Below are 15,186 nucleotides of genomic sequence, written 5' to 3' on the forward strand. Positions count from 1 at the left end.
GCAAATTCATTTCAAGTATGAAATGAGTGATTTAAGTCCTTGACACATCAAACTAATAGTGAGCTGTTAGCTTTCATCAAGCCATTGCTTGTAATTTTGCCCGGTGTGTCCTGCGCCATCAGAAATGGCGACTTTATATCAGACTTGCTTTTGATTAGTAAAATAAAATATTTTAGTTATTTACTCTGAACACACAGAACATATGTGCCTATCAGTCATCAGCTGTGTGTGACTTTTACACAGGGGACACAAACTGATCTGTCAGCCAAGGCCAGTGCAATTTCATTAATGTCAGTTTGATGTGTCTCAGCACTTACAGAAATAGTGCCATGTAATGCACTAGTATTATGAAATTTATTAACAAAAACTTAATTAAACATACAAAAATAAAACATTACTACTAACATTCAACTATCCATATAACTATCCCCTGTTCAAAGTTGACTCATTTTGCTTGTTGGTATTCAATTTGTGGTTAGAAAACCTTCTGAAATGCATATTTACACAAACGATTTTTATTGCAGCCCAAACCCATAACCAAACTGTCCCTCCTATTTTTCTATGACTGCAACTCTCAAGGTTGAAGCTCACCTTGGACCTATAGGACCGCTGTAGTGAGGTGACTGACCGGTGGGAGGGGGTGGTGGTCTGGCTCCTCTACCAGCAGGGCCAATTCCTCTTACAGGGGGTCCAGTGGGTGGCTCTGAATGTGGCCCAAAACCTGTGGGCCATGGACCTTGGGACCTGGGACCAGCTCCCGGGGAATGCTGCATACCTGGACTGACCAATTGCTGTTGTGTTTGCATTTCTGGTCCAGAGTACTGTCCATACTGTCCTATCACCCCACTAGTGTACTGACTTGTGGGGAATGGCACCATGGCTCGAAGAGCAGCCACACGCTCTTGCAGGTGAGCATGGGTGGCATTCATCTGTTCCTGCCACTGCTTCCATTGGAGTTCGTAGTCCTGCAATTGGTCTTTGTGGGGGTAGGTCTGGAACTGCTCATACCAGAGGTTGAAAGTGTGTTCCCAGTCTTGAAACAATGGGGTGAACTGCTGCTGCTGCATTTCGTAGTGTCTAAGCTGCATTTCAGCAGACATTGACTGCAAGAAATGATGATTAAGTGGATGAGGTTGTTATTCATGTTTAGTTTAAAATATGGTGATAATAATGATATATCTTTCACAAACATCAGTAAGATATGCCATGGAAGAAAAAAATATAAAAACTTATTTTTTAAGTTTATAGAGATTTCCAAGATGGCAGCCAGGCAGTGGACACTCGCAGATACTTGCAAAACCTTCTTCTTTTACTATCCTATTATTTCTACTTTCTCAGCACCCACAGCATAAACCACGCCCCATTGCTTGCACTGACACACAAGTAACAGAACCACTATAGTCAATGAAAGCCATTATACATTGAAAAAATACTGCAAATTAATATTTCACAGGTGTGGATCATGCTATGTTCTCATCTGTAAACAGAAATTAGTTGCCACATTTGTAGGCAGTGTTTCTCCATACACAGCTGATACTGTTGTGGCTAACAAAAGTATTTAGCGAGCAAATTTTCAATAGTGAAGATAACACAATGCCGGGGTCTCAACTCTCTTACAACAGGCTGAAACTAAGGAGGTTTGAAACTATGTGCTGATACTGCCAACCCATCCCCAAATTCTTCAGACTAAAAGATATGACTAAATTCACAGCAAGAAAAATCCCCAAATAATGAGTGAACTCTCCATTTCAGAGAATGCAAACAACATTGCTTACAATATTGCAATGTTTAACTGGGCTTGATTAGTCAAGTATTAAAAAAAAATCTTGACACTACTGTCCAGTGTTTCAGCAATAGGCTCCGCATGCATACAGATTCTCTACGCAGAGCTATACATGTTCACATGGGCGTAAGACACTACAACATTGCCTAGGCAAAACTTAGACACAAATGTATCTCTAAATTTCTAGAATTTGCCCCCAGACTGGCAGATATAATGGCGTTTGTACACCAAGTGTTGGGTAAATGTTTAAAACTACCCAACACTAGACAGAGTGTTAACGTGGGTGCAGATGAAAGAGTGGAATATTTCTATGGTAAATGAGCAATTAAGTTTCCACTGGACACAGTGCTGATTACTGTGTGTAAGGGCAACATATAACATGTCACAAATAACACATAACCTCCCCATACCCCAAACAAACAAACAAAAAATGATGGTTTTGTAATTGTTTCTTGTCCTATGATAAATCTTTCCACAAGGTTTTGCGGTACTTTGTTAACCGCTCGTTAACCCTTCGTTAAGTTATATGTCTCTTAACAGGAAACCATGCGCATGCTTTGGCCAGTTTGTGTGTAAAACTAACCAGCTCCTCCTCTACCTTTCTACAGAGTTTTGTGCAAATCCTTTTCAGCTTTCTGAGACACCCTGCTAACAGACAAACGGACCAGAGTGAAAGCATAACCCCCGTGCAAACTTGTTAATGGAGATAATTAATAGCTACTATCTGTCAGATTGTATCAAAGAAGACACCACTGAGCTACCTGTAGATTTGCTGGCTGCTGAATCAACTGTTGGTACTGTTCCAGGATCTGCTGTAGCTTTTCATGCTGTTGCATGAGAGCCTGATATTGTATGCCTGCCCTCTGCTGCTGCACCTGCTGCCACTGTGCTGCTGCAGCCTGTAGTTGCTGCAGTCGGGCAGCCTCCTCTGGGTCCTGGGGGGTGTCCGGCTGTATAAAGAAACAAGGCAAGACAAGAGGAAAATATTCTCTGTAATTCTTGGTCAACAACTTTGCAGTCTGTAATGCATAGGTGGCAGATATTTTTGCAGCCAACATGCACGAATGACAAAAACCTGAGGTCAACTTGTAACTAAGGCCATGCGAACACTATCCCAAGTAAATCTGAAAATGCTGATTTTGTGTTCCATCCATATTACAACACACTAGTGTTATCAGACTGTTTTCCAAAAAGACTGCTGTCCCGTAATTATCATGACAATACTAAGCCATAGCCTAAGTCAAAACAATACTACATGGCATTTTCAAAAACCTGTGTTTTCCCCTACTGAAGTACAGCTCCAGTATGGCACTTTCATATTCAAACACTTTGGAGAGCATCTGCAAAAAGCCCCATTTCTGGTGTGAAAAATGACAGCTTATTGTGAATGGAAGGCCAAAATGAAGAAAAAAAAGATGCATTTTCAAATGTGGACATGGCCTGATGCAACAATATTCTTTTCTATGTTCTTTCAGAAAAGCTTACCCTGTTTCTACTTAAAGAAAAGCAGTTTTATACACCTTTTTGGAGTGTTAGCTTTCTCAGCATTTAAAGGATGCTTCCAACAGCATTTGGTGTAACAGAAGATGAGGCAGCTGAGAATAAAATACTGTGTGTGACCACAGCATCCATGCACCCTCCATACAAACACTTTTTTTTAAAAAAAAAAACAGTTTTACAACTTGCTTGAGTAGCCCATTTAGGGAGTACAAAGGACAATTATTAACAAAAGATGACAGGCTTGCATCACTGACAACCACACAAACATGTCAAAATAGCAACAGGCATGCTCACCTCATCAGGTGGTGGAGGTGGTGCTGGGGGCTCTTCTTTTGGTGGGGGTGGAGGAGGAGCATTTTTCGGGGGTTCCAATGGGGGAGGGGGAACCGGCTGGCTCTGAGATGGCATCGGCGGTGGCACAGGATTATTTCCCTCTTTGTTACTCTGTTTGGCCTTGTCATGCTTCAACTTCTGTAGATTCTGAAGGTGCTGTTGGTACCAGTACTGCTGTTGCTCCTGAATGAAATAATGTCAAGAAAATTAATTAGACCACATCAAAGACTGTTTTGTTTTCTTTCGCTTGAAGATGACAAATAATTAATGCTGACAGTAAAGCACTGAATGGAAATACAGAAAAATTATTGTGTTATGCAATTCACAAGCCAAACACACTCAATCACTGAATCATATCACCTGTGGGTTAAAATAAACACTACAAAGCTTTGGATTAGTGGTGTAACAAACGTCACATGAACAGCAACAATGACGTCCAGTTGAAAACAGAGTTTACCAGAGTTTCCTACAATGTACGTTCAAGATTTCTGTTGAAGAAGGTCAAACTAAAGGCAGACCACGACCTGCGACTCATAGATGACATGGACTGATGTAAATGGCAAGGTGCCATGTACTCTCCATTCAACTAAGAAGTAGCATTAAGTGTTATGAAAGTCTAGATGTAACCAATCAAGGGGGAAGGCATGATTGAAAGAGTGAGACAATGATTCATTCATTTTACAGCAAAACTGCCAAGCAAATCTACAGGTAGCGCAGTGGTGTCCACGAGTCCAGCATCACAACAGTCTTTCATCAGACAATGCAAACACAATCAATCATACAATCTGACTTAGCCTAGCACTTCTCTGAAAAGAAACTGCCAAATTCTAATACGTCCTTTTCCAAATCCTAACTCACTGTCGGCATATGAAGGCATATTTTAGAGTGGCATTTACATTTCCAAACATTAATGTCAGATGGCTAATCTGTAGAGCACCTTTCTAATGTGCCAGAGACATTGAGGTTAATACCAATATATATGTTTTCTCAATTTGGTTGATTACTTCACTAGTTTGGGAAAGAGGGAATTCCAGCAACTGCTGCAGTGCTGACAATAAGTTTTTTGTTGTTGTTTTTTTTTAGCAAAACCAAATGTGTTTTTTCATGTGGTCTTTATAAATTCTGACAGCCCAAGTCAGAGCCCAAAGCACAAGTGAACTTAGTGCCTGCTTAGGGCCCTGTGATCACTAGAAGACCCCCAAAAGCACGTGAGATGTTTCAACGTTAAAGCAACACTATGTCAAATTTTGCTTCAAAATACCAGCTTCAACATCATTTTAATGCTACATTGACATGTCATGAGCAGCATGGTGCCTCTGTCATGGCCACTATGCACCCTGAAAGCCTGCTGCTGCACTGTGGAAGTCTGGTGGAGCGGGTCGGGGCAGGACGTATTTAATGACACTGCGGCACCAGCAGCAACTGTGTCCAGCTAGCTGACTAGCTGTTCTCAGTATAGGAATCATGGCAGGGCCCAAGAAACCTGAAGGTGGTGCTGGAAGAAGGAATATGAAACCAGAGTGACTGAGCAAGACGCAAGACAGGAGTAAATGTTGGACTGGCTTTTAGTTGCTGAGTCAAAGGCTAGAAGGCAGACGTAGATACAAACATACTGATTTGGCCCTTTTCTGCATTTCCTCTCCAGGTGTAGACGGAGCTACAAAAACAAGTCCAGGAGCTGGAGGAGACAAAGGACTGCAGCTCCATTCCAGAACTGAAGGCCACACTGATGTGGCCCTGATGAAAGAATATAACCTTATGAGACCATTACTGTTATTTATTATGTAATCACAAGTCAACTTTTTTTTATTTAAAAAGGAAACTACTGAGGGAGGAACTATTTATCGAAGGAATTTGATTAATATTTAATTGTTGCTCTGAACTGTTGCGTGTTGCAAATTGTGTAAACAAAATGGAATTAAAGTGGTTAATTTGTTTACAGTAAACACAGTCTGCTAGTTTGTTTTGTTACTTTTGAATCCACCACATTCAGTATGTCACTTATTGTATAACTTTGAATATTATAGTGCAAATTAACACCAGACCACTCTTGTGAGTTTGCTACCTTTTCAGATTAAAAACATGCCATGTTAAAACTGGTATGTTGTAAGCAACACAGGTACAACAAATAAACTTGATCAAGTGTGTGTTACATTTACAGTAGGTGTGCCAATTATCAAGCACTGACAACAGCCAATGGTATCGGTGGCGCTGAGGGGCCCCCCAGATCAAATTCTGCTCAGGGCGCCATGAAGTACTGAACACACTGGTTTTACTAGTAGCTAAATCTTTTTGCTCAGTAATGTTCTGTAACTGTTGATGGATGTTCCCATCTTTCCATTCTATTCAATCTTGTCAGCATGTGAAGTTCTCCCCGGTGTTTACATTACTTGCTTTACATTACTTCATTTCTCTAACAATCTCAGAAAAATGGTCTTTGGTAAGCACATTTTCCCCTAAACTGAAAATCTAGGACTGCCCTCTGAAACTTGAGGAGTAAAAGTCATAGACCTCCACAGTCAACTCAGAAGGAGGAGTCAAAGAGGTGTGTGTGTGTTTCAAGGAAGTTACTGGACATTGCAACATTACAATACAAACACAACAAGACACATTCTCTTAAAAATGCACTGGGAATATACTGCAATAGGGAGTGAAAAATCTGTGAAAATCTGATCAGAAAATCTTCTATTCAGTCTTGCACAGTCACATACAGTAAATTTTAGTTAACATTTTGATGCAGCAAGCTATACTGTCATTGAGTTTTGTTTTTTAATGTAAAACATGCTCTTGTGATTGTTTCGCCAGAACAGTTTTTTTTAAATGGTATGATGTTTTGATGAGGTTATATTACACAATACTTTTCTGACAGGACAAGAGCACATACCACTTGTTAAGGCTGAGTTCTGAACACAGCGTCCTCAGTTCAAATCTAACCTCAAGACATTTGCTGCAGGTCATCCCTTCTCTCTCTCCTGTCTTTCCTGTCTCTCGACTGTGACTGTTAAATGAATCAGAAATGTTAAAAAAAAAAAAAAAAGAATAAATCTAACACTGAAACAAAAAAAAAACTAAACTAGAAATTAGCATTTTCATTAAACAAAACCCAAACTAGCAAACCTGCTTTAAACTGTTAAAATTTCAAACTGAACTGAAATTGAAAAAAAAAAAAAAAAAAAAAAAAAAAAAAAAATCAAAATGAAAATAAAAAAGAATGAACAAGGCAAAACTATTACAACCTCATTTTTGATATCAAGTTGCATGATAATAATCATACAAACTTGATCCTCTGGTTTACAACAATAGTAAATAGACTGGTGTGCTCCTCAGTGAAATCAGCTGGTGCCATCTTTGACTGAAATGCAAGCCTGTTTAGTTTATGCTAACATGGTTTTATGCTAGTTTATGCTAACATGGTGTTAGCATGAGTTCTTTGTGATCTGATCCAAAGTGGACAGCACTGAGTACACATGTCAACAGCACAAATACATCCACAGTGCTTCTTTATTTGATTGCTCATGGAAATCACAAATGGAAATGATAAATGTCTCTCTGCCTACTGAGTGGGAACATTTGATCCGATCACAAGTGGGCAGGCGAGATGCATGTGGACATGCATTCTAATGTGAACGGACACACTGAGAGCTGTCCACTTGTGATCAGAGCACCAAAACCACATTTTAATACCAGGTGGAGACAGGGCCTTGGGTATCCACGGCACATGATTTCACCCCCCTGGTGCTGGGCTTGAATAATGATAATGATGGATATGTAGCTACACTGACCAACACAGGGACACACCTGTGTGTGGGGATTCCACAGAGCAGGTTTAGCAAGTTAGTCCAATAACTTTGAAAGACAGATTGACTTTTACCCTTGTTCAACAGATTTTAAGAATAATGAGGACGTCAAAGCTCCTGTCATGTCGCCTTGAGGAGAAAATCACTTTTGGTGTTGATCTTCTCTAAGATCAGTGGTTCCCAAACCACCCTGTCCTGCAGGTTTTTGTTTCAGCTCTGATCACTCACTCCATTTAAGCGCTGCATGCTGATTGATTGGAGCAGATTTACCTGAACAGGGTGTGCATGCTTTAATTGGGTCAGGTGTGCAAGACTACAGCTGGAACAAAAACCTGCAGGGCAGGGGGTCCTGGAGGACTGGTTTGGAAATCACTGAGCACGTTTACATGCACACCATATTCCTGTATTATTCAGAACATCAGCATACTGTCTTACATCATACTAACAGGAACAATGAGAAAAAACTACAACAGCCGCCTGCCTGATCACTGGCAAATCACTGAAGTATAAGCTATGGGTAGAACAACCAATAATGCTGGGAAAATTGTGTGAGCGGAGCGCTTTGTGATCGCCCTCTACACCACATGAAACAGGAAGCAGTTGCAAGATATTACCTGCAAAGATACAGACGCAAAATTGGATTTTTCGTCCCCTGGCGTGGAGGAATCGTTCTTGTTTACCTCTTTTGTTTTAGGAGCACCGTTATTCTGGACGGTCTTCAGTGCCGGCGGTTCTGGCGGCGGAGGCTTTGGCTGTGCCTCCTTGGGCTGCGGAGGAGGAGGCTGGGGCTGGGGCTGGGGCTGAGGCTGGGGCTGAGGCTGAGGCTGAGGCTGATCCTGCGGAGGACCCTGTGGGCCCCGGCTGGACTGAGCCTCGGTTTGGTCATAGTATGACTGTGGATCATAAGAGCTGCCTACATGTCCAGCTCCTTCCGGCTGCCACGATGATCCTGAATATCCTCCTCCGGCACCACTGCCGTATGTATTTGCAGGAGTGTTGTGATGCAGCACCGACTGGAGCTGTTTCTGGTGCAGCATCTGCAGCTGCTGCATCTGCTGGAGATGCTGCTCCTGCAGGCTGGAGAAGAGGGAGCCGCTCCCTGGGGCCTCGTAGCCGCCGAACCCACCAACTGGAGCGGCCTGACCTCCGACCGGCTGCTTTCGGGGTCCAGGACCCCCAAAGTTTTGAGACTGATGGCCACCATAGTTTCCCCATGTGGGATACATGCTTGGGAACGGCGGTGTATCACGGCCTTTGTGCTCACATACGGAAGGCCCGGTGTCGCTATCACAGCTAATGTTAGCTGGCTAACGTCGACCTACCTTTTATCAAGGCGAAGCGTTTTCAGACAGTTTCATCACAGAACGCTTTCACAGTGCATACAAATAAAGATTCTATATATATGACCACTGTATTAGGCAACAGTTACCCCCATAAAGGAGGAAATTACGTTACAAAGCGCCTAGAAAATTATGATTATGTTCAATGGCTACCGCTACAGTAGCGTGCACGCACGGGCCCGAGACGCGGAAATACGTCACAAGGCGTCATGGCACCGCATCCGGTTTCTCTCTCTCTCTCTCTCTCTCTCTCTCTCTCTCTCTATATATATATGTGTACACACACACACACACACACACACACACACACACGTATACAATATTACGTGAATGTACAGTCCCCAGCCTTTATCCCACACATCTAAAAGTAAAAATCTTAAGGTTGGCAAATGAAAACGAAAATCTAAGTCCTATTGTTTCTGTGGGTGGTCATATGAGGAGTATGAGCCAGTGTTTTCATGGTTACATCATGATTTGTTGGCCCCAGCAGCAGACCCTGGATCAGCGCCTGGATGCAGCTCTGAGTGTGTTGCTGTGTTTTCCACAACTTCCACAAGAGGGAGACATTTATAAAGAAATTTCGGCCCAAGCGGAACCTGTAAAACCCTCACAGCTGTAACAACAACAACAACAACAACAACAACAACAACAACAACAATAATAATAATAATAATAATAATAATAATAATAATAATTATTATTATAATTATAATAATAATAGCTTCCAGTTGCTTTCACATACAATTGTCATGCTGCAGTAGGCCTATATCGGAGAATTATGATCATTTATTATTCCCACGGTTTGATTTTAAAACAGTAATATGATATTTACAATGAAATGAACTGATATAATAACTGTAACATAATGAAATATAAAAATCCAAGCAGTCCAGAGAATATTTTTGGACCGTGTGTGTCCACATCAGCTATAGAGGCATGCTGTCAGTCCAGCCAGTGAGCAGCTGTGGGAGTTCTGAACTGGAGCAACATGGCAGGGAACACACTGGGAGGCAAAAGGCCAGTGACTTTAGATTGCCCTTGAGGTCTGATACACATAAGAGTATTTTTTTCTTAAGATCACCAGTAAATCTGTATTAATTTTGACCAGAACCACTTAAAAAGAATCGTTAAAGCGGATTAATCAAGCCCGTCCTGTTTAATGTCTCCCGTTAATTAGTTTGTCAGCAGTGTTTTAATATCGCCTAATGACTTCATATTTCACTGATGACATTAAAGGGGTGTTAAAAGAGGGGAAATGGCCCATTCAGGATTCAGTTCTTTCGCTCAAGACGCCCTCGCTGAATAAGACAAGGTCACGGAGGCCTAGCCTTTAGGGAGAGATACATTATCAGGGGATGGGGGTGGGAGAAATCCCATAGAGGAAGCTCTCTCCCCTCTAAAACAGCATGACGGGCACAATGTGATACAGTTCTGCCTTAGAACAATACACTGTACAGGGAATTGCATGATCCAGCTTAAGGCAGCCACGCTGTATAGGATGGCAGGATAGCCCCACAGTGTACAATAATACTGATACTGGGGACTAATGCCTTGTGCTTTCTGAGTGGGAGGGGTGAGATTGATTGTTCACTGCATCATTAGCCTACACAATATACTGTACATTTATGTGGTATATAAATGAAATGCATAAAATGAGGAATAAAGTTTTAAGTGTTTCTTGACCTAGTACAACATTTTACTACAGGAAGGAAACATTTATGGACGAGAACAGTGGGGACAGGCCGAAATAATATAGTGTTGCTAGTTTGTGATAAATATACCTAAAGCCTAACGTCTCTAATTAAACACATTAGAAGTCAGCCCTTTTCGATCTCGATCAGCAGTTTTCTGAAGCTATCTAAAGCGAGAACAAAGAAATCAGAAATCGTAAAGTTGTAGCTCACAATATTGAGGACACTGCATTTTCTCTGTGATGAAAATCCTATGTTAAACAAAATGCTCAATGGAGGCTAATGGATCCCGAACAAGTCCATGCGCTGCTTCCAAAATGCTTTGTTTGACAAATCAATTTTCCCATAACCCGGTGAGGGGAAAAGTGATGCGGATTGATCGCCCCCCCTGACTTTGTTTCCAGAATATTGTTTGATGGCTGGATAGATTAATTGGTATGACATTTGAAAGCCTTCTCTTGACTGTCAGCATCCAAGCTTCTATACACCAATCGAACCCGGGTCTAATTGTCTCCTCTATAATACCCCACTTCACAAATTAGAGAAGGGTGCCTCTAAAAACTATTCCCAATGTAAAACCTAAACAACATCACACTGCTCAATCAAACGCTGGTTTGAATAGGGCGATGCTGGCTTGATAAGATAGAGCACATTAAAGGGCATCACACATATCGCTGTGCCAGCACATCTCCTCTCACTAGAGTAGCTGTGAAATATACAAATAAGATCCCTGGAGCTGCTCAGGCCCATCAATCTACAGCTCAGACTCCTTGAAGGTAGAGCCAGGAGTCTAACTTGAATTACAACAATTACAGTAGAAACACAAGGAGAACAGCGACCTTTTTAGGACTGGATGGAAAATGCTATGCACATAGATAACATATGGAAATACATGGACACATTGATATTAAAGAACAAACATTTTTTACATTTTTGTTTACATTTAAGTCTACATGATAAATATTTTACAAGCCTGTGGCTCTCAGCTGAGCATTGAAATAACTCCAAATGTTGCTGAGGCAGTTGAGTTCAGTTTAACCACTGCATCTAGTAGAAATTAGAAACACAATGTGAAACTAGATGTTGTTACACTTCCTCCATTGTTGTTTCTCCATGTAATGTAATGTAATGTAAAGGACATTTATGCACTAAATCACATGTAAAAGCAAAAATTTCCTCAACTGAGGGTTCAGGTTTTTACTATCAGCCCTTGATCCCAATCTAAACTCACTTAACCTCTTAAACTCCAGTGTCCACGGCTCTCCCCTTTGCAGGCACGCCCACCTCATGCTAATCCCATGCAGTTTGGGCTACAAACCATGCAGCCCAAATGTGTTCTTGTGGTCTGTTGTAAAATGGTGTGTTTGTGCAGACTGGAGCCTAAACAGTCCTGGAGTTGCATCAACTGGCTTTGAGTGGAAAGCTGAGATTCATGTTTGATGATGTTAGACCCTGTAAGACCATTTTTTAAAAAAAAAATATAAAATGACCTATTGTGACCTCTAGGATAATTGTAGCCTCATGAAACTTTACAGCCACAAACTAGAGAGCGAGGCCGTTCAGAGGATGTCTGCTTTTCCAGGTGGATTGACAGTAAGGGGGAGTTTCTGAGATATTTCCATAACAGAATGCTCAATATCCAATTGGCGAAAAATGCCTCATTTCATCACAGAAATCTCCAAATGTGAAATGTTTTTGACACCAAATCAAAGCATGATTTTTTTCTATCGTGTCCCTCAAGGTCTTGGTGTCTCAATGTGATATTTTGGAGGGACTTTTGACCATTCTTATCAGTTCTTGAGTGGTCACAAATGCTTAAATTATGCACCCAAGTGGTACACACTCAAAAATTGCTACAGCAATTTATGAGACATAACTAGGCATGGGAATGGCCATCATATACTTCTGTCATGATGTGTTAAACCAGTAACCCAAATTCAAAATTTGAATTGCCGCCTAAAAACGCAATGTTTTTAACAGATTTATGACTAGAAAAAGTTGATGCACAGAGCTGAGCAGCATCACAAGTCAATCTTCAGGCTCCCAGCTTTCAGACAATGAATAGCACTTGTATGTGGCATCTACTGCTGACCTTTTATCTCCCTCTGCAGATCGCTTGTCCCTCCCTAAAATAAGTGTAAGAAACAGGGATGGAGTGGAGGGAGAACAATAACAGCCAATCGTCTTTCATGGTTTTGTTCAATTCTAGGACTGAGCAGATTTAATTGAATCAAAAGAAACTGTAGTCAGTGGGGTATCTGCCCCCCACATTTCATCTCCATTTATTTATCATTCACAATGACTAATTGCTCGACTTTACTTCAATTTTGTGGGCTGGATCCTCCACAGAGCAAGCCGCTGCACTGCCCACCTCCCTTCACACGCAGCACCTCCCTATCACCCCAACACACCCACTTGCCTTTGAAAAACTGTAATTGAATGAGTTTATGTCGTCAAATTGATTAATCATATTAATTTGTACTTATTAGTGGGATGGTTGAAAGCGATGACAATTAGATTAATGAAATTAGTTAATTCTTCCTACCCACACCATACTTCCAGCTATAACGAACCAAAAAAAAAGCATAGAACAGGGGACTGTTATAACAAAATTGGCAATCAAGATTTGGGTGCTAATTGAATGTCTGCTTTTATTAATGATGAGGTTTATAAAAAGACCTTGAGAGAGGAATATTAATTAATTAATCAAAGTGTTCCAAATTAAAGGGGGAGTATACAATCCAGGGGTCTCTGAAATTTCTACACATTTTATTGCAAAGAGCAGTGTCTTTCAAACGGATACAAACAGACATCCTTGATTAACTATATAATAACATCATGTTTGCTTTTTACATTTATGAGCACACATGTGCCATATATGTATTTACTTTTGGGCCACTGCAGCTTATGATTTCAAAGTTTTTGCAGTGACATTAATTTTAAAACAGAAGGCAAGATATCGTCAAGCAATATTGTAATGGATACATTATTTGTAGGAAAGAAAAAGTTTTTAAAGCCTTTATTTGTCAGTGCAGAGACAGTGTGTAATGAGATGTTGAGCAGACTGAGGCACTCCACACTTCACAGTACAGCTGCAACTTTCCCGACCTCCAACACACTGTGCAGGGAGCCGCTCGTCCCAGCAGGGCCGTAACCATACATTCATCATGCCTGCTTGCCTGTTGTTGAGAAGCAAATGCACATAAATATATGTAAATGTAAGTAAACAGAGTGGGAGATCCCTCAAGCCGATAGTCCGCCTGGAATTTCATTACGCAACAAGCTGTCCACCGGTTACAAACGATCCTCATGAAAAAGAGGTGATTGTTCGATATGATAAAAATGAAATGTAATAGTTTATGCCACCATGAATCTGATTGCAATGTCCACGCTATTAGAAAGGCCGATAGCAGCATTTATGACTATTTGCTTTGTGTCATAAAGGGAAGCAGGCTTTTTGATTAATACGAGCAGCTGGCCGGCTGGGGGTTCAACAGATTGTGTTGTTACATATAACTTAAAGAGGCAGTAATGGCTTGGTACTGCATATAGACTAAAATGTGATCTGTCACACATGTGAGATAAGCAGAATTATGAATAACACATTCTGCATATAAAAGTATGATGTTTGATATGCACAGAGTTGAAAAGCACAGAGAGAATCCTGACTAGAGCCTAGATGTCGTCTACAGCTGTACAAAATCTTGTTCATGCTAATGACAAATGTATAAAAAATCACATCACAACCATTATGTAGTGTTTTAACAGTTTTTCACACACCAGCATAGCTTAAACCCTTAGCTGAACCCTTCATATGGAGTCATTTCTTGCACTTTTAAGTAATTTGGTAAATTAAACCAAACCATTTATTTTATTTGATTTTAGTTTATTAGTTAAATTTAGTAAAATTTTATTTTATAAAACATTTTCACTTTCTTAACAACTATGTCTGTATGGTCTTGGAATAGCTCATCTGACATTGAAAGGTGCACCATCCAGCACCTATGCTCAAATATTGCTTGATGTTTGAGTGACTTAAGAATATGTTTAGATTGCAGAAATAATGAGGAGAAGAAGATTCTGTCAAATTATTGTGAGTGACACATTTGATAATGCTAATGATAAATAAACCTTCAAAAATTACAGCTCTGTGACGAGTTCTGAACTGAGGTTTATTCACAATAAGCAGTGGTGGCTAGTTCGTGAACAATAACCAGACAGCTACGTTTGTTTTCTGCACTTAATTTTAATTATGAAATTGTTTATAAAAAAAAACAAAACAATCAATTGGTGGGTCAACTTGATGTCATTGCGCTGTCATTAAAATGCTCTGCTGCGCCTTCCTCTCAGGTCAAAACATTCGGAAAGGGTGACATTGATTATATGAACAGGAAGCTTCACAGAGTGCTCTGAATTTTCAAATGAGCCCATTTGGTGCCCAGCTTTGTCGCTCTGAGTGCCAGTTTACAAAAAGCACCTGAAGGTTAGAAGCTGTCTGCCAAGGGACGGGCATGGTAAATGTTACAACATCCAACGAGGAAGCTGTAAACTATAAAAATAATCATACCTGAGGTCTGTTAAAAACCGCTGTAAAGAGGAATTGCTTTTGAAAATGCACAGTAACCAGGTTTTATGCAGTTAATGCACCCTGATGCATAATCTATAGTGCATCTTATGTTGTCACCTGTAAGAACAGTATTTTCACACTTCAGACTGGCTTTCCTGTAACGCTAATACACAAA

The 15,186-nt window shown here is 40.7% G+C and overlaps 1 protein-coding gene across 3 annotated transcripts in view; it reads right to left on the reverse strand.

The window, feature by feature from the left end:
- Positions 1-8,929, reverse strand: part of ylpm1 (YLP motif containing 1) — a 29,729-nt gene extending 20,800 nt beyond the window's left edge. For 2 of the 3 annotated variants that reach the window (XM_030047350.1, XM_030047348.1), the window contains exons 1-4: positions 8,028-8,929; positions 3,578-3,799; positions 2,545-2,733; positions 592-1,103 (exon numbers count right to left, since the gene is read on the reverse strand). In XM_030047350.1, coding sequence (XP_029903210.1) covers positions 592-1,103; positions 2,545-2,733; positions 3,578-3,799; positions 8,028-8,639 — 1,535 coding nt within the window. In that variant the 5' untranslated portion in view covers positions 8,640-8,929. The remainder of the gene's footprint in view (positions 1-591; positions 1,104-2,544; positions 2,734-3,577; positions 3,800-8,027) is intronic. The other variant, XM_030047351.1, reaches the window with a different exon arrangement.
- Between the last annotated feature and the right edge of the window lie 6,257 nt (positions 8,930-15,186).

The sequence above is a fragment of the Myripristis murdjan genome, chromosome 24 (genome assembly GCF_902150065.1).
Source record: "Myripristis murdjan chromosome 24, fMyrMur1.1, whole genome shotgun sequence".
NCBI lineage: Eukaryota > Metazoa > Chordata > Actinopteri > Holocentriformes > Holocentridae > Myripristis > Myripristis murdjan.